Source organism: Astatotilapia calliptera, chromosome 1 (assembly GCF_900246225.1).
Source record: "Astatotilapia calliptera chromosome 1, fAstCal1.2, whole genome shotgun sequence".
Classification (NCBI taxonomy): domain Eukaryota; kingdom Metazoa; phylum Chordata; class Actinopteri; order Cichliformes; family Cichlidae; genus Astatotilapia; species Astatotilapia calliptera.
In genome coordinates this window covers 32,734,824-32,762,619 of record NC_039302.1, presented here as the reverse complement: position 1 = coordinate 32,762,619, position 27,796 = coordinate 32,734,824, and the positions used below count along the sequence as shown (strand labels likewise).

Below are 27,796 nucleotides of genomic sequence, written 5' to 3'. Positions count from 1 at the left end.
ATTGCAATTGGGAATGTAAACATTGGGATGTACTCCCTAGTGTGTAAACAGAACAAGAAGCAAGACTATACTTTCAGCTTCTACTGGGTTTCAAATTTCTTCTTCATTTTTTGTCTGCTTCCTTTAGGGGTCGCCACAGTGGATCAGCTACCTCCACCCTATCCCTAGCATTCTCCTCTGTCACATCAGACTACATCCTTTACTACATCCATGAACCTGCCCTCTAGTCATCCTCTTTTCTTTCTCCTGCTGCCTGGCAGCTCCACCTTCAACATCTCTTATAACCAGTTTATTCACTCTTCCTGCTCTGCGCATGTTCAAGGCATCTCAGCCTTGCCTCTTTAACTTTGTCTCCAAGCAGCTCAACCTGTCAGTCTGACATACTCATTTCTAATTTTGTCCCTCCCGATCACGCCAAGGGAAAACCTTAGCATCTTCAACTCCTGCCACCTCCTGTCTTTTGTTAGTGGTACTGTCTCCAAACCATACATCATAGCAGCTCTCATTACCAACTTGTAAACCTTCCCTTTCACTCTTGCTGTTATTCTTCTGTCACACCCACTCCACCCTGCCTGCACTCTCTTCTTCACCTATCTTGTGGATTATCTGTTGCTTTGTGTTGCTTGGTTTTATGTTTAGAAAGATTAATAAAGGTACTGGTTAAACTACATAACATAGGGGGAAATATAGCATAACTTCTCACCCGTGTGAAGGTGAACAAGAACAAATGTGAGTGCAGTTCTTAAATAAGGTGTGAGACATACTGCAATGGGAAGGGAAAGGGGAGGGAGGGAAAGCAAAGAAATGCAGTGTGAGAAAAAAGGAATCTAAAACTACACAAACAGCAATGAAAATTAATACATTTAGTGAGCATAAAAAAAGTAGAACAAATGGGTAAACTGGCTCTGAACCTGTTTAGAAGTATAACCAAAAATATATGTCAGACCAAATTATTAGAAACATCCCACAGCACTGCTTCCAAGCAACAGCCCTCTGCCACTGTACTGAATCATAACTGCAGCCAGGTGTCTCTAATAAACTGGCAACTCTATTTACTGTACGTTCAGTAAACTGCGACTCCCGTCGTTCTTTGCGTCGGTGTGTCAACATGGCGCCTGTCTGCCGGACAAAAGGCGAATCTGTCTGACGGCGGATTGAAGCCCAATTAGAAGCAGAGGAGACATTTTGGGAAAACTGTCAGTGTCTGTGTGTCCCTGCGCCCCGAGGCGATAGATATATGGTAAAACAAACATCCGCGGAGGCTCTTGGACTGGAATAATAAGGTAAGTTAAGTCCTCCAGCTCCAACTACTGCTGTCTTCAAACGGTCCTGCCAGGAGCCCGATGCATTTCCTTTTTTCTGTCTGATAACTGCAAACTCCTTAAAAAATCCCCAGTGCCACCGCAGCGGTGTTTTCCCGCGGCGGTTAAGTTTCACACTATCAAAACTGATATTAGCGGTTTTGTCTGAAAAATAACGACTCGGGCTCTCATTCGGCGGGTGTGTAGTTCTCCAAGAGTCACTTAATAAAAAATAATGTCAACTTTTCCAGTTGCTGTACAATGCTCGCTAATGCGGTGCACTATGTATTCCAGCAGAGCGTCGTAATTACGCTGAATAATGAAAGTCATAATAATTGCCCTATTCTACTGTGTTTACTAGGAGTTAGTTTATAAGATGTATGCCGAATTCATGTATTGTTATCCATTATATGTAAAACGTATTAGGACATTTTCTATCGAGAAGTCAGTGTTTTCCTCGAAGCAGGAGGAAAATAAAATCCAGTTTTCTTTAACGCGATTCGGCGTTGAAGTTGACGATCTAAAGACGGACCTCTGCATCGGATTTACCTTATAACATCTGGTGACAACAGTCGACTAGTTTGTCTTGCGTTTCAGGTTTAGAGTCCAGTTAAAAAGTTTCCTACTGTAATTTAAGGACTTTGTGCATGTGCATAGCTGGCACATGTCTGCTACCAGTTCATGCCACGTCTGGATAGGACTTTAAGTAGGTCACTGGGTTCAGGAATGGTAATAGCTTTCCTAATGTCTTTGACTTTATTTGCTCTACTTGAAGAAAGAAAAGTCATAACCCACAGTGTGAAGTTTTGTTTTTGGTTTTTTTCAGGGAGACAGCTGGATTTATTTATTTATTTTTGACTGATTATTAGTTAAAAAGATCTGTAGAGTAAAACTTTAATGCCCCAAAGAGACAGGTATCCTACAGTCTCAAGAGGGAAACGTTCAAATTTTTTTTTAAGAAATAGCAGATGGAATCAGTAAGAATATGAATTCATTCTCTGAAGCTAAGTTTGGAGAGAGAGAGCAAACCTTCACCTTGGAGGTAGCATTTGCAACTCAAAGGATGCTAAGGGTTCAAAATGGTCCGTAACATTTGTTCCAGATGCTGAAGGTCACTAAGGGTGACACCAGCAATCTTGGAGCACACCTTGACAGATTTGCCACGCTTGCTTCTGTTTTTAACACAAGGAGAGTGGCAAATTATAGATGATGAAAACGAGGAACTTCCTTAAAAAGAGCAACCGTTGATTTCCTTTTTTTTGTTTTTTTACATACAGCATGAATCAATCATATTAGGCACTGTTCTTGTCTGCACCTCAAAAAGGAAGTGTGTGCATATGTGTGTTTTCATGTACTCCATACAGTGCTTAGCAGGCATGAGCCAGTGCCAAATACTATTCAATTATCGGTAAATCTGTCTGTGCTTGCACACATATCCTGTTATTTATCTGCTGGTTTTGTGACAAAGACTATCAAAGCTACACACATCCATTTAAAAGCTAGACAGAGGGATATTATTTTACTGACATTGTGGCATCTTATGAAGGGCGTTTCTCTGATTTTGTTTAAATGGGGTGGCACAAAAGAAGAACAAGGCAGGAGGGGCCCACAGAAAATCAGAATATTTGATAAAAAGTAAATACAGTGCGGGAACTTGGTGCAGAAAACACTGGGAAAGATTTTTCAGTGTTTCAATGGGCGTTGTTTTGTATTAAACCGACCCTTTATTTAAGTAGGGTTATGAGTATTATTTAAGTAACACAAAGGTATTAAAGGTTTACCATCAAAATATACCGGCAGAATCGTAGACGCTATATTATCACATTACAATTATTGATTCTTTGATGTGTATATAATTTTAATGCTTTAGCTGGAGATGCTTTTAAATACTTTATATGCCACTGAGTAGCTTTATCGATAATAATACAGCATAATATCACGTAATTTATATTTTTAAAAGCTCCAGAATATTAAGTAATGCAGCTTTAAAATAAATTGTATGGAGTACAAAATGTGGCAAAGAGCATCATATTGAGTAGAAGCGCAAAAAATACTTAAAGTACAAGTACATTAAAATCCACTTCAGTAAAGTGCTAGTGTACATTTACTGGATACATCTGCTATTTCCTTATTTTAACAATGATTACAACTGTTGAAGATTACATTTGGACTGCTTTAACAAGGTACCTTGTCTGTCTGTGCTTTATCTGTGTTATCCTTTTACCAAAGTTAGTGTGGTTGCCAGACGGTGTTAACATTTTAATGGCAAACCTCAGCTGGCTGGATGAAAACCTGATATGGAAGCTACAGTTTCAAATACAGCGAATAAATGTTGGTTTCCTGCCTTAATATGGTTTACTGTTAGTGTTCTCTGCTGAAAGGAAAGGTGGATTTTTGGTGGCATTCACTCATGTCTGCTAGGCATTGTTAATTGACCTCTATCTGATTACTTTCTCATTTGCCTCCTCATCACATGTTGTCACATGTTTAAAATTCTGTCTGTCTGTTCCTGACTTTGCAGAGAAGTAATACAACAAGTAGAAAAAAATCTGTGTTAGCTAAAACTTTTTGTGAGGTTTCTTTTTTTTTTTTTAAACCTCTTAAAGTCCCGCTGGCAACCAGTGATCAGGTTAGGGTTAGATTCAGAGCTGCTCTTTGCATTTTGTAACTTTAATTAGAAAAGAAAAGCTATAGTCAATGCAAGAGTCTTCTATTCTTCCTGAAATTATGCTTCTTTGTTATGTAACTAAAATGCAATGCCAACCCTGGTGCTGCACCTGAGCAGTTCACTGTTGACCCGCTGGATGTTAAGAGAGGTTCAGTTTGAGACTTTAAAGCCAGACTTTGATGAGTTCTTCTAGTTTGCACTTACGGTACATGAAATCTTTGAAAATGCCTTGACTGGATCTTTCTTTGTTTAAAAGTGGAATAAATATAAAAATCTAAAGTCAGTCCTTGGCTTCATTTTTTTGGTAATCTTCCATTGTTAATGTTAATCTTAGGTTACAAACTGAGGTTGAATCTCCAGAATGTGAAGGTTCAGATGTTTTTAGTTAGAAGCTTCTTCAACCTTTTTCTTTTAAAGCTGTTTTAGTCAGCATGTCTTCCTCGGTTGGACCCCACGTCTCCTCCAGTTTCATGTGGATTAGTGATATTACACCTAAAAATTTTTCACTCTTAAATGCTGGACTTTATCTGTCCTTAATTGTCCTTTCTCACATGGGGCACGTGGCACTATATAGTTGCTCCAGAAGCATTGTCACTACTGGCAGTCCTGGTTCAGGTGAGGGTGATGCCTGGGTGGAGCGTGTAGGAGGGCGCCCACTCGCTCTCTCCAAATTCTCCAGACAATTACTCTTTAATTTCTCATACAGGCGCAATGGGATGTCGCAAGGACTTTGCACTAGGGAGCTGGCAAGTTAAAGAGTTTTTAATGCTCAATTTGATTGAGTCGGACATTTACGTTCTCACTTACAGCTCCGCTGAGTAATGAGGAGAACAAGTGCAGCGCTGCAGTGAATGTGTGAAAGACAGTTCCCCTCAAAATAAACATCTATTTTTAGTATGCACAAAGATCAACTGATTTACCAGTGGTACTTGGTGTTAAGGCATATTGTAAAGAATACAGATGTTTCCTTTTGTGTTGAATTTGTGTTAGAATTAAAAAAATAAATTAAAAAAAACAGCCAAGTAAAGCAAACAGACTGTGAAACAACTGAAGATATGTTTGATTTTTGAATACGCATAACAAAATGTTGCACAGGTGATCGCGATCAGTGATTATCAAATTAAATGAAGTATATAAATAGTTTAGATAATCATTTTTGTGGTAACGTTTTCTTTATTGATCTTGTGTATCAGTCTAACTTCAGTATGAGTCATCCTCTGCAGCAGGGAGGGAAAGTATGAAGCTTTGCTGCCTGAAATGTAAATTTTTCTTGGCATTCTTCCCAAGATGCAAACACACACTCACCCGCAACCTCCCTCTCTTATATCTGTACGTGTTGATATGCCTGCTGACTTTGATTTTCTGCTGTGGCCTGTTTTTCTTCTCTGCGCCAGAAAGAAAAGCACTGAGACAGATGTTTTATCTCTTATTTCTCTGTTTATCTTCCTCGCTTGCTCTCCCGCTTTCCTCCCTCGGTTCAGCCTTGTGACTGTTATGACAGTTTTTTTCAGAAGTGACAAATTCACTGTGCAGTTATAGATAAGAATTAAAATTTAATGCGCCAGGGCTGCATTGAGGGGGGAATGCATTTGATTTAAAAATCATACAATAGCACACAGTGAATTGGGTGAATAACATATTTGTGTAACTTTAAAATGATTAGAGGAACCAAAAGCTCATCAGCTGTAATAAAATGCTTATTAAATGTGTAGGAATGCGCTTCATATCTGGACAGCAGCTGCTGAGTGGTGACGTCTTACTGTGTGTGTGTGTGTGTGTGTGTGTGTGTGTGTGTGTGTGTGTGTGTGTGTGTGTGTGTGTGTGTGTGTGTGTGTGTGTGTGTGTGTGTGTGTGTGTGTGTGTGTGTGTGTTGTAAATCTGCAGGCAGGAAGTTACCAGATGTGACTATACTGGCATTTTTTTTCTGTGATTCTTTCAGATGTGAAGCTCATTGTGCAGAAAAAAGTCTGCAATGAGCTAAAAACTAGTGATTTTCATTTTGTTTCATAAAACTTGCACTATTTATGGAAAGCATTTATTTTTCTGACTAGTCATTTCAAGGTATGCATTTTTTAAACACCTCTAAAGTGTTTAGTTCTGTTGTCAGTACATAGAAGCACTACGCATGCCTGCATTGCAAACACTTCACAGCAGTCATGCGGATAGTGTTACTGTGCAGTGGGCACTGATTACTGTCAGCTAGAGGTGGGCGATATAGCCTCAAAATTATGTCACAATATTTCGTGAAAATCTGCAATAATGGTGTTTTTCATCATGTTAAAAAATACTGAACAGTGTTTTGTTGATGCTTGTAGCTTGCTGGCAACAGCATATAGAAGTGTACCCAAATAAAGGGCGTTTTCAATCTCTCTTATCCAGTGAGCTGCTATCACTGATGACACACTACCTAATCCAAAGTGTGAATCTATTGAAGCAAGCTACCAGCAGCAGCAGGGCATTATAGTGCAATAGTGATGACACAGCATTATATGCAGTGACATGGCATAAGTCAAATGTAAGCCAGTGTTTTTTCTTTTCTTTTTTAGTGTTTTCTCTGGAGATTTTAAATATAAACTAAATGCTTAACACTTTAGTTTAACCAGAACTGCATCAGTTATTTCCATCTGCCATTTGCTCTTCCCGTCATATGGAGTTCAACTGGCAATGCTTGGTTAATTCATTTGTTTACATTTGGATTGCACATCACGGACTACCAGCATCTCTCCTTCCTAGACTGGTTGTTTGTTTGTTGTTTTCACCTTCAGCTGAAACAGTTTTCTTGCTTTTGTTGGAGGTTGTTGAAATAAGGGACTGTAAATGCATGGCGTTGCTATAGCAAAGGTATTGCAATATGACACTTTTATATTATGTTAAAATTTATACCAGTGTTAGCTCAGACAACTCTACTAAACAGTTTTAAAATAATCTCGTACAGGATGTTCCAGCAGTGTGAGGAGCCTCGCTTCACCATCGAGCAAATTGACCTCCTCCAGAGGCTACGGAGGACGGGCATCACCCAGGCAGAGGTTCTCCATGCTCTGGACACCCTGGATCACCTGGATCGGCAGCATGGGCACAAGTTGACCCATAAACCTTCCTATATGCCACCTTCGTCTTCCAGCACTGTCGCCGCCTCTTCTTCCATGACTTCTACCGCCACTCAGACAAGTTTTCCCAACAACCGCCTCTCATTGTCCCCTAATAACAACTTTGACACCACCTCCCCACCTCTGCCTGTTCCGGTAGCCTCACCTAATACCATAACAGCAGTAGTGCCAAACGGTTTGGTTGCCGTTACCAATGGGAAGCTTTCACCACCCCGGTTTCCTCTTGGGGTGGTTAGCGCTACTGTAACCACACCAGGGTATGCGTTTGAAGCTAGTGAAGAGGACATAGACGTTGATGAAAAGGTGGAGGACTTGATGAGGTAAGAACAGCCCTTTAAATGGCAGGTAAAACGAGGGCACACCAGCTAAGAGCAGATTAGATGTTCTAGAAAGTTATTTTGGAGGTTGTTTTTCAGGGTGTGCATTCAGACAACAAGATTAGGAAACAGCTTTTTTTTATTGTTTTAATTTGTATTAAATGTTGACTACAAGAGACAGCAATGATTTTATTTCCCTTTACAGGACTCACAAAGGTGATATTTCTGGTTTATTGGAAGGGTTAGTTTGAATGAAAGACTTCAAGGCTGAGGAGAAACTGACTAGTTTGCCAGATCTACATCTAGCAATCATAAAGCACAGCAGACAAGTGCTTTGTCAAGTGTTTTAGTCTGGTACTCCATGCCGTAAATGCCAGTAGACCAGCCTTCCCTTGATTCAATAATATAACACCTAGAAATTTTTTTTTTTTTTATAAAATAGTTTTACCGGTATTTTTGAAATACATACATGTAATACTTGCATGTACACTCAATTGGAAAAGTCAGCATAGGAGGAACCTGCATGTATGATATTTTGATAGTCAGCCCTGGTAATGAGTGACGGAAAAGGGACTCTTGCCAACCAACTGCATTTAGTGCTACAAAGATTATAACACTATTTTCTTTAGTTTACTGCAAAAACAATAATAATTTGGAATTCAGATAGGTGCATGTTGCTTTTAAAGACACATGTACAGTAATTTGCAGCAGCAGAGGGTATGTGTTAATACAGAGGGTCCTGATTCCTGACAAGGCTGCTTGTAGCTCACTCTGAATATGAATATGATGCGATGATTGCTGCCAAACAAATACTCACACATACAAAATGAACACAAGTACACACATCCAGTCTAGTGCCTCTCATCTGTAGTCTGCAGCCAGACGGCAGCAATCAGCAGTATTGATTTGAAGATGTGTGAAAATGAAATCAAAGGAGAAGGAGAGCAAGGAATATTACAGCAGCACACATTCAGGTACAACAGCCTGTAATGTATATTTGAACTGCAGACAGTTATATCTGGTATAAGAATAGTGATTGTTGTGTTGCCGTGTGTTAATTAATATCAGGCTTGTAATGTTGAAAATTTAAATGTGTTGTACCTTTTTCTTCTCCCTTCTTGTAGGAGGGACAGTGCTGTGATCAAGGAAGAGATTAAATCCTTCCTGGCGAACCGACGTATATCCCAGGCTGTGGTTGCTCAGGTAACAGGTGAGTATAAATTGAATCTGTTTGGTAAAACACAAGCAGAAATGTTGGTGTGTGAACAAGCACCAGACCCCCACAAGTGTGACTCTGGTCCCGCTCCTCCAGGGATCAGTCAGAGCCGGATCTCCCACTGGCTCCTACAGCAGGGATCGGACCTCAGCGAGCAGAAGAAGCGAGCGTTCTTCCGCTGGTACCAGCTGGAGAAGACCAATCCTGGTAACAGCTAATTTCTCCAACAGCTCCACATTTCTCATAAAACTTTTCTGTAACTTTTCCACCTGTGGAAAAAATACTGTAAAATAAAACAGTAGGAGGGAGTTTTTTAATAACTAGTGTGCTGCTTTGAGTGTGTGACTCACTGTGTTGTCTTTTTTTTTTTTTTTTTTATAGCAAGAGCGAAAGATTTTTTTTTTTTTTTTAGGCTTAATCAGAATCAGAGATGTTTAGACACGAGTCAACAACTAATATTGAATATTTAAAATTACAAAAGAAGCTTACAGCCAGTAATAGATCAATAATAAATAATAAGACTTTGCATTAAAAGGTTCACAGCAAAAACAAAAAAATTGACAAATACAATTAATTGAGAGACAAAACTGGTAAAGACAGAAGACGACAAATTTAAATTGAACAATTACTAAAGCATTCACTCTAAAGGGAGCATTGTAATGAATTCCAGGTGGTCTAAGCATAGAAGAGTTCTGCCAAGCTCAGACAGCTTGTGGGACTTGCATTGATAGATAGTATCCGTGTAAATTCTTTTGTAAGAAAAGAAAACTTGTTTTTTTTTTGTTGTTTTTTTTACATTTTAGGAATCTTGAGAAGGCTACAGTTATGGAAACAAAGTGTGGAATAAACAATGGCTACATTGTGTTAAACATGGGATCAGCATATTGGAATGTACAGAATGGAAAAACAGTGGAGTCTACTTCTAGTTAGCACGTGACCTCCCTATAGGGAAAACAAACTGTCGTGGTGCTTCTTCCAGATATTATGACTCTTATCTGCCTTATTAGCTTGTTACTATATAAAGTACTGATTCCCAGTCGGTCTGAAAAAAAATACAACTTAAGAATTAAGAATGTAGTTGACCTGTCCCTGAAAGCAGGTTCAACAAACTCTGTCATCAACTCAGTTTCCCATTCCAGAAAGGCTGATCACAGTAAGTTCAAACAACTCTGAGCATGTCCACCGTCAGTTAAGCGTGTGCGTGAGTAGAGACAGTAAGCCATCATCAATGTGCCAATACCAGGATTCACCATGGCAACGGGTAAATACAGAGCGGAGCTTTCATTTTAATCCGGTGGAGGAATATGATTATGTTTCAGTGTGGGCCATGATGTTTATCTTTATAAATACAAGACAGGAGAAAGGAAACATTTTAATTAGTTTGGCCCACAATATACATTTTGTTTAAACGGTTTCTGGTCATCATCACCCAACTTGAATTTTCATTGGATGAAACTGGAATTTTACATTTGACTTTTATATCAAGTTTTTCTTACCTAATCTAATCAGGTGTAACCTGACAGGGATAAAATGTCTGTGACAGAAACTGGAGATAAAATTCTGGGAAAATGGACACAGGTTACTTATTTGCCTGTGCTATTAGTTACACAGTAAAACAACAGACTCTGGCACATTTCCGCTGTCAAAAGGAAGTTTTTATTGAATGAAAAAATGTTTTTTGAATAGTTTCTGACCAGCAGTGGGCTGAAACAAAGTTATGTTTTATGGTGGAGTTCATTATTTCTGCCATTACTGGGTAAGAAATGCCTAATAAGATTTACAAAAAGTCTTCTTTAATGTTTTTCAGTATAAGCATTTATAATTTGGGCACTCTTACAACCATAGCAGAGATCTTTGTAAGGAGTTACAATTACTAAGTGTTAAGCGATAGTAGCTGTTTCAAGTTATAACATATGTTAACATTAATGTAAACATATTAAAAGAAATGTGTAAGTTTTATAGAGCTATCTACATGCTAATCAGCTAGATTTTAGATATTTCAAACAGATCAGATGACTGGATCTAAATTGGATACAGATCCTGGAGCGGTTTGAATCCATGTTCCTCTCTGCAGCTGCATATTGAAAAATAAATGCTTTAAAATATATTTAGTTCAGAATGTTAAAGTCCTTTCAGCCTCGTCTAAGTTAGAAATTAGTTATTCACATCATCACCACCTCTGACTGACATTTTTCTATCAATGTGACCAACTATGACATATAAGTTAGTGATCATTAATCAGTGTATTATGTGTCTAAAGATTTATACAGAGACAAAAGTTTGATTTAGACAAGGATTGCTGTGGTAATGTACAGTAAATGCTTCCAATGGCACGAAACTGACTTCCAGAACCTACTAATTTACAGAACCTAGTAAATCTCATTGATCTTTTGTCATGTTTGATGCTCCAGGTGCTACTCTGGCAATGCGAGCCACCCCCATACCACTGGAGGAGGTGATGGACTGGAATCAAGCTCCTCCTACATTTGGTTCGGCCCCCGGGGGCTTCCGTCTGCGACGAGGGAGCAGATTTACCTGGAGGAAGGAGTGTCTGGCTGTCATGGAGGGGTGAGGATGAGGAGGGGTACTGATGTAGAATTGTAGAACTGATGTAAGAAGAATTGAAAGTAACAAAGTGCAATGTGTATCTGCAGCTATTTCAATGATAACCAGTATCCCGATGAAGCCAAGAGAGAGGAGATTGCCACTGCCTGCAATGCTGTCATACAGAAACCAGGTACAGTCTTACTGGCAAAAGGTTGTGAATTGCATCCCAAATTAAGTATTAGTGATTGGGGAAACAAATTATTAGATTTGCTATTTAGTATAAATATGTTAACTACTTCTTTGGCTTAATATGTATTTATTAATTAGAAGAACTGCAGGATCCCAAACTTAATTTTTCTAACTGCATTGTAAAGCTAGTTATGTCCTAGACTGTGTGTGTGTGTGTTTTACAGGAAAGAAGCTGTCTGATTTGGAGAGGGTAACATCCCTGAAGGTCTACAACTGGTTTGCGAACCGCCGCAAAGATATCAAGAGGCGTGCTAATATTGGTAATGTCTACGTCTGTATATTTGTGTGTGTGTGTGTGTGTGTGTGTGTGTGTGTGTGTGTGTGTGTGTGTGTGTGTGTGTGTGTGTGTGTGTGGGAGTGAAAGAGAGATACACGTTAGATGTTGTATACTACACTATGGTTTGGTGTAAATAAATAAAGAACCCACAGGAAATCACTTGTGCTGTATCTATGTGCTTAAGAGCATTATGTGCAAGTAGCACGCACAAGAGCTTGTGTTTCACTTTAACAGAAATCCTAATTGTGTGAGGTTCTTTTTCTGTGTCACCCAGTTCACACTAGTATTGCTGGTCATCACAATAGACAGTGTTAAATTTCTCGCACACCTGAAGAGGAAACAGGATGTTGTTTTCTTTCCGAGAAGAGCAGCTTCTGAATAGTTGAATCACTGTTGTCCTTATTTTGAGTGTGTTGCTGTTTTGTAGCTGAGTCGATATGCTATGATGACGTTTGTGTTTTTGAAGAAGCAGCCATCTTGGAGAGTCATGGCATCGAGGTTCAGAGTCCAGGAGGTCAGTCCAACAGCGACGACGTGGATGGCAACGACTTCCCTGACCAGGTAAACTATATACGTGAATTCCTACATCTTAATGTCTGAACATAGAAACACAAACCCCCTAAAAAGAACAAAGCAGGAACTCTGTATTTTTAAAGTTAATTGCCTCTCTGATTTTCCCCATGAGAACTGTCCTGGTCTCCATAATTGTTTTTCAAGGGGCTCGGCATAACCTCAATAAGCCATTGTTATTAATGACACCCACAGCTGTTGCTGTTGTGATTATGTTGCTCACTTGTGCACAGCTTGTGTTTGTGCTAGATTTTTGCTTCTCAACACTTGTGTTGGACTGTTGTATGTACCATATATCTTGTGCCTTCAACAACTCTGTATCACTACAATGACAACTGTCACAATGTTGACTATTTATGTAGAAAGCATGTAGCAGTTCTGCGTCTTTGCTCTGTAAATCTGTGGATGATTAGTTTGTAACGTTAGCAAATTACTTGATCAGCCCAAAGCCTTTGGATCAAATGGTCTACCTGATCCTTTCAAGGCAGTGTTCTCCCACATGAAACCAATTGCATGTAATCAGTGCTACAGGGACACTACATTTAGCAAGTATTTGCAGAAGAAAGAAAGTTCAGGGTCGGATTTGGTCTTGAAAACTGAAATGTTTGTCACAGTCCTTCGAACAGAAATCACTCCACAGATTGTTAGAGACAACAGAGTGTTGACGATCTTCTTTATTTACAGTCGGTCAATACTTAGGGAATAAAAAGTGTTTGACACATGAAAAAATAGCAAAACACAAATGTAACTCGCTCGTATTGCTCCAATATGAGGAGAAATCTCTCCGATAAGTCGACTTAGCGTGGGAATTTGTTCATAGTGCTTGTATGTTTAATAAAAATTAATGTTTGGCCCCAGTGTGTGAATGATCAAAATCACAGAAATATATGGTGACACCGATAACTTGCCTCTGCCTTGTATAACTTGTTTGCTGGTTTTTCACAGGGCTGTGAGGTGTCCTTATTTGATAAGAGACCTTCAGCAAGGCAGTTCAGTTTCAGTCGAGCTGACCTGTCCTCTCCAACCCAGGTACAGCTGGAGCACATCTACACCCGCCTTACATTTATCAGCGATTCCACACGGAGCTACAGATCCACTCAACCTTCTTTTTTCTTATCCCCTCACTCAGGTTCCCACACTGCTTCCGAGCTGGTTTTCTGCCCTGGGTAGAGGGGGCGTGTCTGGACAGAGGGCCGCATCTCTTATTGGTCGCTCCCTAATATCAGGCGCGGTTCCTCAGATGGAAGGTTCCAGACTAACAGGTGTTTCCTGGTCCCCTCCTTCCCCCTCTCTCCAGGACGAGCCCACAGTTCACAGTGCCCTGTCCGAGGCCCAGGATCCAGTCAGTTTGGAGAAGGCGGCGGCAGTGAGTGACAGCAGCCCGGTGGTAACCAATCAGGGGGATGGCGCAGGGTGCAGCGTGGGGAATGACATCAAGACGGAGACTCTGGAGGACGACTGAAAGGAGGGGCAGATATCACAGCTGTCAGAGCGATAAACAGGTGTCATTATATGCAAGCAGATTTTATAGGAATGTAATAATAAGTGGAAAAAAAATGACCAAAAGTCGTGTAAAGTCCAACCCTGAGATACCTCCCAACCCTACCTCCAACCACCAACCTGCTCTGCTACGCTCGTATAGGCATTATTATTGTATTATAATTATAATATTAACAATAAGCTTTTATTTGTTAGTGTTCCCCAGCAACCTGTGGAAAATTTAAAATGTACCTAAAAACAAATTCAGCAAAGAAAGTGAAATAGGACGCACCTATAAGGGAACACATGCTGTAGCTGTCCGTTTTCTTTGTTGATTGTTTATGTTGAGGCATTTTAAATCTTCCATAGAAGGCTGATAAACAGGACTTTCATGCATTGTGCAGATTTTCTTGGAAAACTGCTTTTTTTTTTCACAGCAGGACAACACTGTATTTGACATGGAATTCCAAACATTTCAGGGTCTTGCACTGTGATCACAACACAACTTAACAGCCTCAAAAGATAAATGCGTTCATTTTAGTTTATATTAACTGATAGTTATAAAGTGTTGCAGCACATTTCATCACAGTTCTTTATATTTTATATTTAATCTTAGGGTAACAGCATATAAGTAATCTGTCTCTGGGCCCAAAATGTCTGAAAAATGTTTAAGAAAAAAAAAGAGAGAAAAACAGTATGAGCCTCCCCTGCCTGATAAGATAAACTCAATGTGTAGAAGCAGCAAAGGCCATAATGATTGAAACACCGATAATGCAATTTTATCATTACTAAATCTTTCAGAATTTATTGTTTTTACTTGTATTCAGATTTTACTTGTATTCGTGTGGTTACTTATATGCTGCAAGTTTATATTGAAAATTCAGCCGCCTAAGGTTTTCAGGCACTAATTTGGACTTAAATGTGATTTATTTCTATTTACAATAGTGAAATTACCCTTTATAAATATTTAAATACTGTGAATTTAGTAGCGTTTAAACTAATTAGGGCCTCAGTTTCCAGTGAGAATTTAAATCCTGTATGGCTTTACTTTGCTTCCAAATCAATAACAAGTTTGTGTTTTTTTTTTTTATTTCATTTTTTTGTTTTGTTTTTTTTGAGAGAGTTGTATGAAAACTAGAAACCTGGGCGTCCTTGTGACCGGGTGACGTTTATTCATTCGTACCCAGTTACCTGCTGGATTATATAATTAATAATCAACACATATCATTCAGCTGAGAGGAAGTCAGTAGTGTCAAAAAGCTGTTTAAATACTAAAGATTAAAATGTAAAGTGAATAAATACAGATGGGTGATAAATTAAAGGAAACTGAACCACTTAACTGAAACTGAACCTACAGTGTTAGGATCCAGTTTGGGCCTGTTTGTCCCTGTAGAGGGAAAGGTCACAATAACTCTACTTTCCTAATAAGGGCGTTCTCTTCCAGGCTGGCAGTGCATTGTATCTTTAGGCATGCAGTCTGCATATAGCTTTCAGACGTGCTTTAAGTTTTTCTAAACATGGTCTATCTTTTGATTTTCTTTTTTTTTTTTAAATGGTTATCTTTTGAGGTGAAAAAGCAAGTATGTTTGGTGTTAATGTCACTGGCTGGAGGCCATTGATTGGTAAACATTTGGTGCTTGGAAAGCAGCTGTGGCTGAGAGAGCCATTCATAAACTGATTGGAAGATTAGTGGTTCAGTTTGCACGTTGAATTGTCCTTGGGCAAGATGCTGAACCCCATATTAACACATTTGAGATGTTCAATACGGGTGCTGATATGATAGTTAGTAATGTAAAAAACCTGATATTCCGACTATATTGGCCCATATGTTTTTTCTTTCTCTAACATTTGTTGTGTAGCTATTTATTTACTTGTTTACACTCTGGTTTTTGTGTTTGCATTGTACCAAACGTAGACATTTGAAACGTGTTTGCTGTTGTAAGTGCTGATGCAATAGATCGGTAAGTGGCTAATATCATTGCCCCCGATGTATCTATCAGAGCGCGAGTGTTTGCACCATATTCTTAAAGGCCCATAGTATGCAAGCACTATATGAATACAGGTCTATTTAACGTTCACCAGTTTGGCAGTGTTGGGTTGTGCTTATTTTGTGTGAGCCGATGAACAGAAAAAAATGAGCCAAGAAAACAACTTTTGAAAACAGAAAGCAGACTCTTGTAAGCTGTGAAGTCACCAGACTGTCACCAGAATTACACTCACTTGGGCACCTATGGGAGAATGTGGGCTAGTTAGAGAGGACTCTGAAAACACCAAATGAGGGAATATGTTTTGGAGGAATGCTGTTCATCCCTGTAGTAGAGTTTTAGAAATTTGGAGAATCACTGAATTTCCAGTGCATGAAGGGCCAACACCTTGACACGACATTGGGTTTTTCCTTTAATTTGTTACCCATCTTTCTAATATGTGTGTGTGTGCGTAGACACACAGACTATACTTAAATACAGTATATCTATCCAAATCCATTTCTTTGTACACTATATAGACATATTAGCTTCAAATGAGAGAAACTATCAGTATGAGTCTTATCATGTTGGTGAAAGACGAGTGAAACATTAGCCAAAGTATTAAGTTTTAAAATTTTGTGTATTTTCTGAGTGTATGATAATCATGGATGAAACTGTGTGTTTGAGATATGCTAATCAAAGACGCATCAGATGTGTTAAAAACTATTTCAAGCAAATGCATCATTTTTATATTCTTTTTCAGGTATATCTGTGTTTGTGCTCGATATGCCATGTGTTCAAAACACACACTGTCACTTTTAAGCTGTATTTTCATTTTGAATGACACTTAATTTGTTTATGGTGCTTTGAGTCCTTGTTGATATATTTCACTAGTCACTAAGACTGACTGACAGGCCAGAGGAGGTTATTTCTTTTGAAATCACCATAAGAAGAAATCTCCTTTAATAATTAAAAAACCAAGTAAATATTTGAGGTAAAATTGAGGATATTTAAGGTTAGTACAGCCATTGTAGAAGTATTTTTAAAAGCTGAAGGCATGGAAGCGTCTAATAAGCCATAATTTAACTGTCTAAGTCAGATACACTCCTTGGTCTTCACATGTGGGTTCAAAACACCCAAGACAATAATGGCGAAGAAGTCCAGATGTGGGTGACGTCACAGCGATGCCGTCTTTACTAAACTGCTCGTGGTTCATATTGTTAAAGCTCCAGAACCCTAAAATAATTTCCAGATCAGTTTTGTAGTGAATACAAAATCATCCACCGGTCAAAAGTGAGTAAGGGCTCTGGGGCTTTTGGTTTAAACGCCGTCCTAGTCATGCACTCCCAAAATGTTCTGCACACTAAGCACCGTGCTCGGAGCGTTTCAACTACACTAACAGAAATGTCATAGTGATCCAAGCTTTGTACGTACGTCCTGTTCCACCAGAGTCAAGGAGGAGACATGGCTCCTCAGCTGCTTAATGTTCCGCTGATGAACATTAAGATAATTGAAAGATATACGGTCACAAGTATGTCTGAAGGATCTAGGATTTTAACTGAAGATTTTGACAAAATTTTGACTCTGGCTTTGGCTGAAAATGAGCTCAAGTTTGTAGGCGAGAAAAGCAAAACAATGGGTTAAAACACGCTAAAAAAAAGTAAGGATGACTGCAGTCTCCAGTATGAGCAACACGCACACAGACAGACACTTACTAACCTTTAAAACAAAATAAAAAAAAGTGAGTGCAGCTCAGTGGGGGATCACTGCTGACACTATCATTCAACACTATCAGTCCAGCTCTTACATTTGCTTACCTTTTACAGCTGACACTAAAACCTTCTCAAAGGCTAAAACATTAATAATACTACAGTGCAGTGTAACACTTGATAGAAACCTAAATGCTTATGAAGGTGCAGCACACCTCAGCTTCATGCTTAAGTGCCTCATTTTTCTCAGCGCACTAACAGAGGATCAGTGCATGAAGAAGACTTCTACAATGGCTGTACATTTTTAACCGTACTAATGCAGGCGAGTTAATAACATGATGTTCTGTTACACTAAAGCGGCTTCATTCAAACCGGTTCATCGTCACCAGGTGCTTTACAGGCTAAGCTACTAGTTCAGAGTTTAAAAACTCAACATATATACCTCGCTCCCTCCCATTCAGCTATAAGCTACTCCCCGCAGGTTTGTTCACAGCTGCTTCAATGTGAATCAAAGCTTCAAACTAACTGTCGAGCTGATTTGTGTCAGTCCCGTCTGGATCAAACTGTGACAAGGCCGTAAAGATGATTCACGCTGGCTGACAACAGAAGTGTCAGCGGCTTTTCAAAAGGGAAATTTCTCCTCAAACTAGAGCCAGTAAATATCACGTTTAAAGGGAATTTACTCATTTATGAGCTCCAACGTCCACCAGGGTCCATAAAATACGAAATAGTCTCTCTGTCATTCTGGTGGATTTCAGTGTTTCGGGCTAAATGTCTGAGAAACTTTGTTGCATGGTGGAGGATTTCTTTAATTGTGCGGCAGCAGAGCTGTCCTGGGTGTCTTTGCTTTAAGCATTTGAGACATTATTAGTCAGTTATGTAGCTTTCTGTCATTTAATGATTTACACCAAAATTTACAAACCCATCAAAGGGTTACAGATCGTTTTTTATTTAGTTTTTTTCTTTTTAATCTGCTAAGCAGAAGCCTTTCTGAAATGAATCTATGGATTCATTTAGGCCATTGTGCTATTTTGAGATTATTCTTTTTTGCCTTCATGGTCTTCTCATGACATTGCATTTTGGAGGTCTGAAGCAGCCAGTTAGTGTGAGTTTGTGTCATTTTAGCTATTTTGTACATAAGAAAAAGGGAAAGAAAACTGCAAATGAAAAATAAAGGCAAGGTCACAGTCTTAGTTTGATTACCCATCGCGGTCTATTAAAACGATTGGATAGATAAATCTGAGGTGGATCTGTGTCAATAATCTGTTAAGCACCACCAGGAGACCTTACAAAAGTGAGAGTAAACACTGATTTAAACGTTAAGAAATAAGCTAAACCTTCTTACATAAAGAACCCATATTTGCTTCTAATAACAGAAACCTCAGTCTTTTCTGGTGTTTACTGTGCTTTTGTTTGTCTGTTTTGATCTAAATGGACTCTTTTTGTGCCAGAAACTGCCTAATACAGTTAAAGTTCTCATAAAATAAAAAGCAGTAGGACAGAAACAGAAAAGCCTTTGCTCGTGCTGCGTGTTTCCATCTGCCTTCAGTCCTCTGTTGCCTTGTTGAACTGTTTTTCTTTGTTTGTTTGTTTTTTGGAACATCTACCTGTGCATATGTTTGGCACTGACTACACCTTGACTCGTCTTTACCTGTGCCATATCCCGCCGTCACTTTGGCCGGTGGTCCACATAGTACAGCAAATACTTTATTCAACAGGAAAGTTTGGATGTGCGATGCTTCCTTTAACAAAATCAGGGTGCATGTTAAGGTTGAGACTGATGCCTCTCATGTGAGGTGCTTTCATTCCTCCTTCATTGCTCAGTGTTGTGATATGCAGTTTCACGTTTAAAGAGTTAAAAAAAAAAAAATCTGTCTTTTGGGGTTTTTTTTTTTTTTAAATTAAGGTGAAAAACACATCTATCATCCATGTGGTCAACGTGAAATGGAGACGCTCCGGTGTTGATGTTCTCATGTAATCAGCCAGGAGGAAAACAAGCAGTGGTTGCCATTTCACTGTGGCAATAAGCTCTTCAATAAATCTCTGTAAAATGAAAAATATCAAACCTCAGCAGGATCTTTGTTGTATCAGTTTAAATTGATTTTTCTTTGTTTATTTGCTTCTTTTCTATTTCAGGATTTAGTGCCTTTTTTGGACAGTAGACTGTTCTGTAATCGCTATGTAGAAACTCTACATAGGCCTTTTGTTACTTTTTCATCTGTTGGATAAACCTTATGTTATATTTAAGGTGTGTTTTTATTGATATTCTATTTACAAGGGAATAAAAACTGATCAGACTCCATCAGTGTGCTGCTGTGCTTTCTTTACCTGCACATCTCACTACAGAATATTTAAGGCATTTGAGACTTTGGATGAAATCTCCGGTAACTAGTGAGCAAACTAAGATATAAATGCGTTCAAGTCATCAGGTTTGACCTGAGTGCCTGCTCTTGTCACTATACAGTCTGAAAATAAAACCAGCACAAGTAAAAGAATTTGACATCCAAATAAGGTCATCTGCTTCCTGAGGGCCAAGAGGTTGTGATTAGATTTCTGCCTAATTTCCAAAGTAGTCATTTGTGGTACTGGAACTGGGGAAAAAGAAATAACCCCACCGATATAAAAGATCTGTAAAACAGCTTTGCGCAATTGCATTATGCGTACAGTGTGATCTGTGCCTGCAACCATGGGAGAAAACTAATGAGTATGTGCAGTGGGCTGGACAACAAGAAAAGAAACCAGAAAATAGGAAAACTTGTTTGTCCATAAGCTTTTTCCCTTTTCCCAGTTCAATGAAACTAGCGTGAAACACTCATACCATTATGATTTAAGCATTTTACTCTTGAAGTATGTGTTTTCCCACTTGAGCCCTGCCCAGTGACACGAAATATGCAAACTGCTCAGTTCTGTAGTCTTACTGCTTTAATAATAAATAAATAATTCGGAGTTCAGTTGAATTTCTTTATAGCTCCAAATCACAACAGCAATGGTCTCAAAGCATGTTGTACTTTAACCTCCTAAGACCCAAACTCTTCCACGGCATGCATTTTTAATTTCTTTGATATTTGGGCTGATTGGGGCCCGATGAATGTAAAAACAAAGAATTACCAGATTTTTTTTTTTACCTTATTTTTGTTTTTATGAAAAATCAGGGCCACATATGAGGATATTAGTTTAAAATTTTGGTAGAACAGTAGCAGTATAATGTCCTCGTAAGTGGATATCAGGCCCTTGTAGAGCAAACTTGAGTAAATAACCCAAAATGTGATGTCCACATATGTGGACACCAGGTCCTAGGAGGTTAAGGTAAAACCCTAAAATACTGAGAAACCCTAACAATCACACCCCATATGAGCAAGAGATTTGGTGACAGTGGGAAAGACAAACACTCTTTTAACAGGAAGAAACCTCTAGGCTCAGGATGGAGCAGCCATCTGCAGCTACTGGTTGGATTGATGAAGGAGACGAGACAAAAGCCATGAAGAGGAAGAAAGCCAGATATTAAATGCAGAGACGTGTATTGGGTTAAAGGAATATATGTTCCACAGTATTAACAAAATAATTCCAGTTTAAGCTTCTGTATTTCCTGTTAATGTGGCTCAGTTACCAATTTGGAAAAAGCAGAAGCTCTGAAGTCTTAAGAAAATAGATATTTTCTACATGAAGAAATAAATCTGTTTTAAACTCGACTTAGTTGTAGTTAAAGCAGTTTGAGCCACATCAATTAATACACCAAGTTGAAGGCTGAGGTATCCTTTAAATGAGTTTTGTAATGAATCTGACTGGAATTAAAGTGATTTTAAAGTACCTAATAACTTTTTGTCTTGGCCTTGAGTGGTGTAAACAATCCCGCCTTAACTTGTATATTTGAGTTTTCAGCTGTGACATTTTTAAAATCAGAGGAGTGTTCGTCGGAGGACGCACGATTAATTCTGTGCTATAATCTGAGCAAATTACACAGTCTAATGAAAACTTGGCAGCAAGACTGACTCACTTCAATTCATTTGACCTTATTTGAACTTAAATGGGCTGACCAGTAAAACAAGTCCATAATAAACCCCCCAAAAAAGTTGTGGTGTCTTCCAGTATTAAGAATTTATGTATACTATATAAGTGCTGTTTCAACATTACACCCGTTTCTCCACATGAAAGAAACAACAGGAAATCTGTAAAATTACAGGTAAAGTTCCAGAAAATGGAAAAAAGTTCCAGTGGTGCCAGCTGTGTTTTGAGATAACAAATGAAACAAACAAAATGCAGTTATTTCTAAAAACTTCAAGCATCAGATCTTCTAGGCACAAACAAATACTCTTAATATTCCTCTTTTTTTAAATTTTATTTAATCTTATCAGATTACCCTTCAGATGGTTTTAAAAAAAGAAAAAGAAAAAACTTATTATAATACATGTTTATTCTTTGGATTGCAGCATATAATTACATAAAACAATTAAATTAATCAAAACCCAAACTTGTGCTCAGATTTTTTCTTTTATAATTCTTAATATGAGCATATATATACACACACATACATACATCGAACAAGCACTTGGATGGTGCACTCACACATACAAATGACACATCAGGACAAACGTGCCCTAAGGGATCAATAGTAGCAGTGACTGATAATGATTAGTTAAGATGATAGATGGGCTTTATTAATACTGCTGACCAGGCTGAAGCTCAATAAACAAACACTTGAATATTTAAATATTTTCAGCTGAATGGGTTAAAAGATACACGACTGAAAATATTTTTTTGTTGTCGTTTTTTGCAGGAGTAACAAGAGGAGTAAACTCTCTGACTCGGCAAGCACCAATCGCTCAGCTCGGTAAAAATATGGCAGCTGGTACCTCAGAGGAATATTGATAACAGCCTTTAAAATACACCAGCAGACATTGTATCTTAAATGATGCACATGCAACAAGGCGGCAATGCATCACCCGATGCCCTCATATTGCTCATTTGTGCAGTTTATACTAGCACAGAAAACAGGAACTTGCTGCCAGCAGTGAAAGGCTGTAAAAAAAAAAAACTATAAAAGGGCCTCGGAGCAGGAGGTGGCATAAGCAAGGCCAGAGGTAGTTTCAAGGTGAAAACTAACTACCCAGGCAGGAAAATATGCTTTTGTCCAACACAAATCCAAGAAAATACAATTTCGGAGATAAGATTTCATCCCAAGTAGCTGTTAGGTTGCTGCTGCAGGGCAGTGGTAGGTTAGATTTCACTGTCTAGCTATATAGAAAATTCCCTGTGAGGAAGTCAGGCATGGTACCCACTAGGGGGCGACACATTAGCCTTCCTTTAACTGGAAGAGAGTAATAAACCTGACAGCTCCTGTGGACCAAACCATTAAAAATTTAACCAGACTGGCTTTCTGTGGTTTTGGAATGACCCTTTTGAATACTGCTGAGTTTAGTACAGAGCAGAGCTGAAATTGTTGCTGCTGAAACTAGTCTGGCTCCAGGTTGAAGGCCACATTAAGGCAGGCGGGGGTTTGCTCAAAACCAGTGATCCTATACTCAGCATGCAGCTGCAGGCAGTACGACAGACGATGCAAAGACATGGGATTGAAAATGAGCAAAATAAAAGCAAAAAACCTTAAAAAAAAGAAACTGCGAGGGACAAAAGATTCGTCCAGACCGACATACGCTTGGATCCATATCACAGGAATACAAGTAGAATTAAATGTGGTCCTGATGGTAGTGTCATGGAAACAATCTCTACCTCTAATCTTTATAACTACTGCAGCAGAGATGGAGCCTATTGAATTGAAGCTAGAATATTAAACTCATCCAAACAGCAATTACTAACGCTACACTTCCTTTTGTTCAGTTCTTCTTTAAAAAAAAAGAAAAATAAATCGACCCTTGTTGACGTGTGGATCTTGAGCATCCTGCAGTCTACAGAGCTATATTCTTATCTGCTTTATGCCCTCATCACACTTGATCCACTGCTATGGGGAGCTAAACAGGAGATTGTGCTGGAAGAGAAGTCCATCTACATTGGAGCTTAGCTCTACATTTTACAGTTTAACTTCTGGGAGGAAAACAGTGAGTAATCTTAAATAATCATACTAGGAGAAGGAGAAGAAAAACAGGTAATCTGAAACAAGAAAAAACCCACTTCATCTTTAAAAAACAAACAAACAAAAAAACAGTTTGTATTTTTCTTCTTACATGTACAATAATTCCAGAAATTAAGTCTTCAATTCCATCTGGAGGCGTTTGTGCAAATGAATTGAAGCGTTGATATGAAAAAAGTGTGTGAAAGATACATGGTCACATGGTTTCTGAGGCACAACAACATAAAAGAACATCCAGAAGCCTGAAGTGATCTCAAACACACAAAGCAGAGCAGACACCAGGACGGGAATTAGTATTTTTTGCCAGTAGAGCAGCGAGGGCGAAGGCTTGCCGCTCTATGCTGAAGTCCCAGGAAATGTACGTGAAACGGCCGCTGACGGTTATTTTCCCATCTTGGCAACGACTCAAAGACACAACTGAATCAGAGACAGGTGCACTCGACACTCACCCACACACACAAACGCACAGAGGAACACTTCCTTTATTACCACCGAACCGTTACAGACCACATTATTGAAAACTAACCGACAGAGCACTTCACAACCTGCTAACTAATGACACAACAGGCAGAAACTAGCCAATAAGAGGACTCCAGAGGTCTGGACTTTATGGCCAGACAATAAATACACAGATAATAAAATAGACTGTGGAGCCTCATCTTATATTTCAATCAGTTTCCTGTACAGAAGTGATTCTTCACCCAGAAAATATCCTGCCCATCGCTTCTTCAAGGCTCATACGACAAAGTGCCTCATTCAGAAGAATTTTACTAAGTCATAAAAATATATGGGCCACTGAATCAGGAGCACGGACTTTAGTTTTGTTTGTCAATTCGGGAATTAAACACTACTACTGAGATCCAATCTATCATACAGTATGAGACACGAGTAATCAACTGATTCATTTACAGGTAAATTTACAACGCTAATAGCAGCGATTTTAATTAAATCATTTGTGCAACATTTATTTATTCAAATAAAAAGGCTTTACCAGCTTGTGTGCGATCACTGCGTGAACACAAGCATTTAAGCATAAATAGTAACTTCACTGATGGATCCATAAAGACGATAGTGTTCAGACATAGTGTGTTTACAGTATAAGCACACAGTAATCCAGATAACCGTTCCATCATCAACATCAGGAACCTGAAAACCATTACAGACACCAAAAACCTGCCTCATCCTTCAATAAAACTTATTCAGTTCATTGGGAGGCTCTTTTAAAGGAACCATAGAGCTAAAATACCCCAAGAACGTTCAAAATTAATTATTTTCCACCTTTAAAGCCATCTGGCCGTGCTTCATCCTCCCTCTCTGAGACAAACCGAACACTTCCTCACCTCAGTCTCGACATTACTCCAGAGATTTAGTGTTGCCTTTTCAAAAAGGACCGCCGAATTTAAAAAGGAAAATCCAACAAAACTCCAGAACCCTCCAAAAAACATCTCCCATTATGCAACTCAGTAGCAGCTTTTATTAGAGTCTCACCACGAGATTAATGCATCTGTGGCTTCATGGTATAAATTTATAGAAAAGTGTCATTTGCTCAGGTGTACAGAGCTCCTCCTCAGAGCTACAGGACGTTTTCACAGGCAGTAAAATTTTCGATGTGAACTGAACTGGATTGGCCCTTTAAAGAAGACCTATTATGCTCATTTCCAGGATTTTCATTCTTTCCCATGTGACTGAATACAGTTTGCTTTGTATCACTTATGTTGGAATATCATCCTTTTGTCAGGCCTCTTGTGAAAGCTGCATAAACTCGGGGGAGAGTCACAATTAAAAAGAAAGGCTGACACTTTAACTCTTTAAACAGATTTAACATGTTTCAAATTTTTGCCTTTCTCCTTGGACTTCCATCATGTAACAGATTAAATGACAACTTACTCAAAATAACCCATATTTATATTATAGTTGGACTCAGTGGAGCCCCTCAATTCATAGAATGAAATAAGCTATTTTAGCTCCATTCCCCTCGCTTCAGGATGCCTTTCCTGATTGGCTCCTGAGATTAACCTGAGATGATTAGGTCATATAGAGCCAAGAATATAAAAACTGTCTGAAACAGAGCATTTTGAGAAGCTTAAAGCCTTAGATTTTGGCTTATAGGGATTACTTGTGCAAACATTTATTTTAGATATGATCGTTCACCACTGTAAAAGTACATACAGTACAGGAAATGAGTAAAAGCATAATAGATGTCCTTTAACTTGTAAAAGCACTGCAAACACATATACCATCTTCACTCCTAATAGTGCTTTGGTGCACTGAAACAATTTAAATCACATTAAATCACAAGAATAAAATTCAGTGTAAAAATGTCATCATCCCTCTGGAATGTTTCATAAAACCTAATTTAAAAAAAGTAATAATCCACATGTCTACGATATCTTTTAAATTTTCTTCCACAGATCAGTCAGGACTGCCTCTGGGTTTAACACTTTCCCAAAATGTACTCATAGCTCGTTCTCCCATTTGTGTCAGTATAAAGAAACAAGGACTAAAAACTTACTTTTAAAAAGATCAAATGCATAGAAGCAAATTCACCCTTCTCTCAAGCTTAAGTCACTTTCTTTTCCTCAGCACATCCTCAGCACATACTCTGCCCATTTCCACCTCCACAGCACTAAGGTGCTGCCCAAACAGCGCCTCCTGGTGTCCGGATATCATCAGTCACTTTCAGGGACATGGGAATATCCTGACTGGGATTAAAAATCCAAACAAACAAAAGAATAAAACAAACAAAACAAAGACGACACCAAAGAAAGCCAACCTGTTCTCGTTACCTTATCTGGTCGCTGCATCATAACCACAGACATGTTCTGTTCACGTACAGAAGCTCCTTATCCAACGTCTCCAGTGCAAAAATCAACTTTTAAAGCCTCCCAGTTTCATAGTGGCTTTGTCACGACTATTCCTGCTGTACGAAGCTAATCTTTAACACCATCACGACTACAACATTAACGTACACACAGAGCAACACTGTACAACATTTACACACACACGCACACTGTGCTTTCCCCTCTGCAGTCCCTGAGATCACCTCACACTTAGCACAAGGCATTCTCTTCAACACAAACACGGCTACAAGGAGTTAAATATACAGACAAATGCAAACCAAGCCATGGTGAAGGCACATTCTGGGAGGATCAATCTTCAAAAGAAAATGGGAAAAAAAGGAGTCCGAGAGGGAGAGTCAAAGTGTCAGTCTGCAAATTGGACCTGGAGAGTTCAGGAAGGTGGCAACCGTAGCGTTAAATTCTGGACTATCAAGTAGAGGCATCATATGCAGGGATACAAACATGTCAAGTGTGAAAACGCAGCAAATATCTACTGCCACAATATGATTTGAGGTTTGTGGTACTCAGGAACTGAGATAAATAAATAAAATGTCAAAGAAAAGTGACGCCAATCTTCACTGCCTAATAGTCAGCTTTATAAAATCTTTATGGTCAAATAGGATCATTTGACTTCTTTTAACAACTATTATAGGCTGACAATTAATCGTGAAAGATGAACGACAACAAAAAAAAATAAAATAAGATGGGGCCAGTAAATCCATTAGCCTCGTCCTTTGAAAGTCTTCCATCCCACTGTAAAAATACCTTGCTCCCAACCAAATTACCCTAGTGTGACCACAAAAAAGCCACATGTTTGCATCCCTGTATATCAGCTAAGAAAGCATCATCCAGCCTGCGGGGTTCAGTCCTCACTCCTGGTCCAAATAGTTCTGCTTTTCATTCAGTCTCAGCAGTCTTCCCACTGACTGCTAATCATCTTCCCGCATGACAACTGGTCCTCCCATGTACTTCCAAATATCCTGCATAGTCTTTCATTATCTTACTTGAATTGTTCTTGAAAGTTCTCTTTACCGTGTTTATTCTATATCCATCCAGACTCTATGAATGGATGCAGTGAGTGTAGAATCTAACTGTAGGAGGTTAGGCAGTAGGTCAGTTGTAGAGTATGAGCCTGTTGCATAGCTGAGAGGAGGATGACGACGATTGTGGGCTCCTAGTTTTCATGTCTCAGCTGCTCCAGGATTTGCGATTCTCCCCTCGGCGTGCAACAATGGCCTCTCCTCGCAGGATGGGGACGTGGGCAGAAGGGGTAAACTCCCCTGTCTGCCGATTGGTCCGCTCGCGGGAGGACAGCCGGTTTGGGCGGACCAGCACCCCGTAACCAGGCTTACAGTGGAAATACCGCTGACCTCCGACGGAGCCGTCGTTCTTACCTGCAAACATAAGGTCATCTCCATCAATCGACAGACATTTAGGACTATGGTGGACTGCGCTGATCCTTTTAACTGG

The 27,796-nt window shown here is 39.1% G+C and overlaps 2 protein-coding genes across 9 annotated transcripts in view; one reads left to right on the top strand and one right to left on the bottom strand.

The window, feature by feature from the left end:
* Nucleotides 1–1,087: 1,087 nt before the first annotated feature.
* LOC113026310 (homeobox-containing protein 1-like) lies at nucleotides 1,088–19,706 on the top strand. Of its 3 annotated transcripts, none has more exons than XM_026174970.1 (10): nucleotides 1,088–1,283; nucleotides 6,905–7,396; nucleotides 8,518–8,603; nucleotides 8,706–8,816; nucleotides 11,021–11,177; nucleotides 11,264–11,346; nucleotides 11,570–11,665; nucleotides 12,155–12,243; nucleotides 13,198–13,281; nucleotides 13,382–19,706. In XM_026174970.1, exons 2-10 carry the CDS (start codon nucleotides 6,906–6,908, stop codon nucleotides 13,712–13,714), a joined length of 1,530 nt encoding a protein of 509 aa, XP_026030755.1. In that variant the 5' UTR covers nucleotides 1,088–1,283; nucleotide 6,905; the 3' UTR covers nucleotides 13,715–19,706. The 3 variants fall into 3 exon arrangements, with proteins under 3 accessions (XP_026030755.1, XP_026030746.1, XP_026030737.1); XM_026174961.1 differs by having other exon boundaries at nucleotides 12,152–12,243; XM_026174952.1 differs by having other exon boundaries at nucleotides 12,149–12,243.
* Nucleotides 19,707–26,073: 6,367 nt separating this feature from the next.
* The window catches only part of kif13ba (kinesin family member 13Ba), a 47,332-nt gene continuing 45,609 nt past the window's right edge, over nucleotides 26,074–27,796 (bottom strand). For all 6 annotated transcript variants that reach the window (XM_026174899.1, XM_026174891.1, XM_026174927.1 and 3 more), the window contains exon 39: nucleotides 26,074–27,720. In XM_026174899.1, coding sequence (XP_026030684.1) covers nucleotides 27,515–27,720 — 206 coding nt within the window. In that variant the 3' untranslated portion in view covers nucleotides 26,074–27,514. The remainder of the gene's footprint in view (nucleotides 27,721–27,796) is intronic.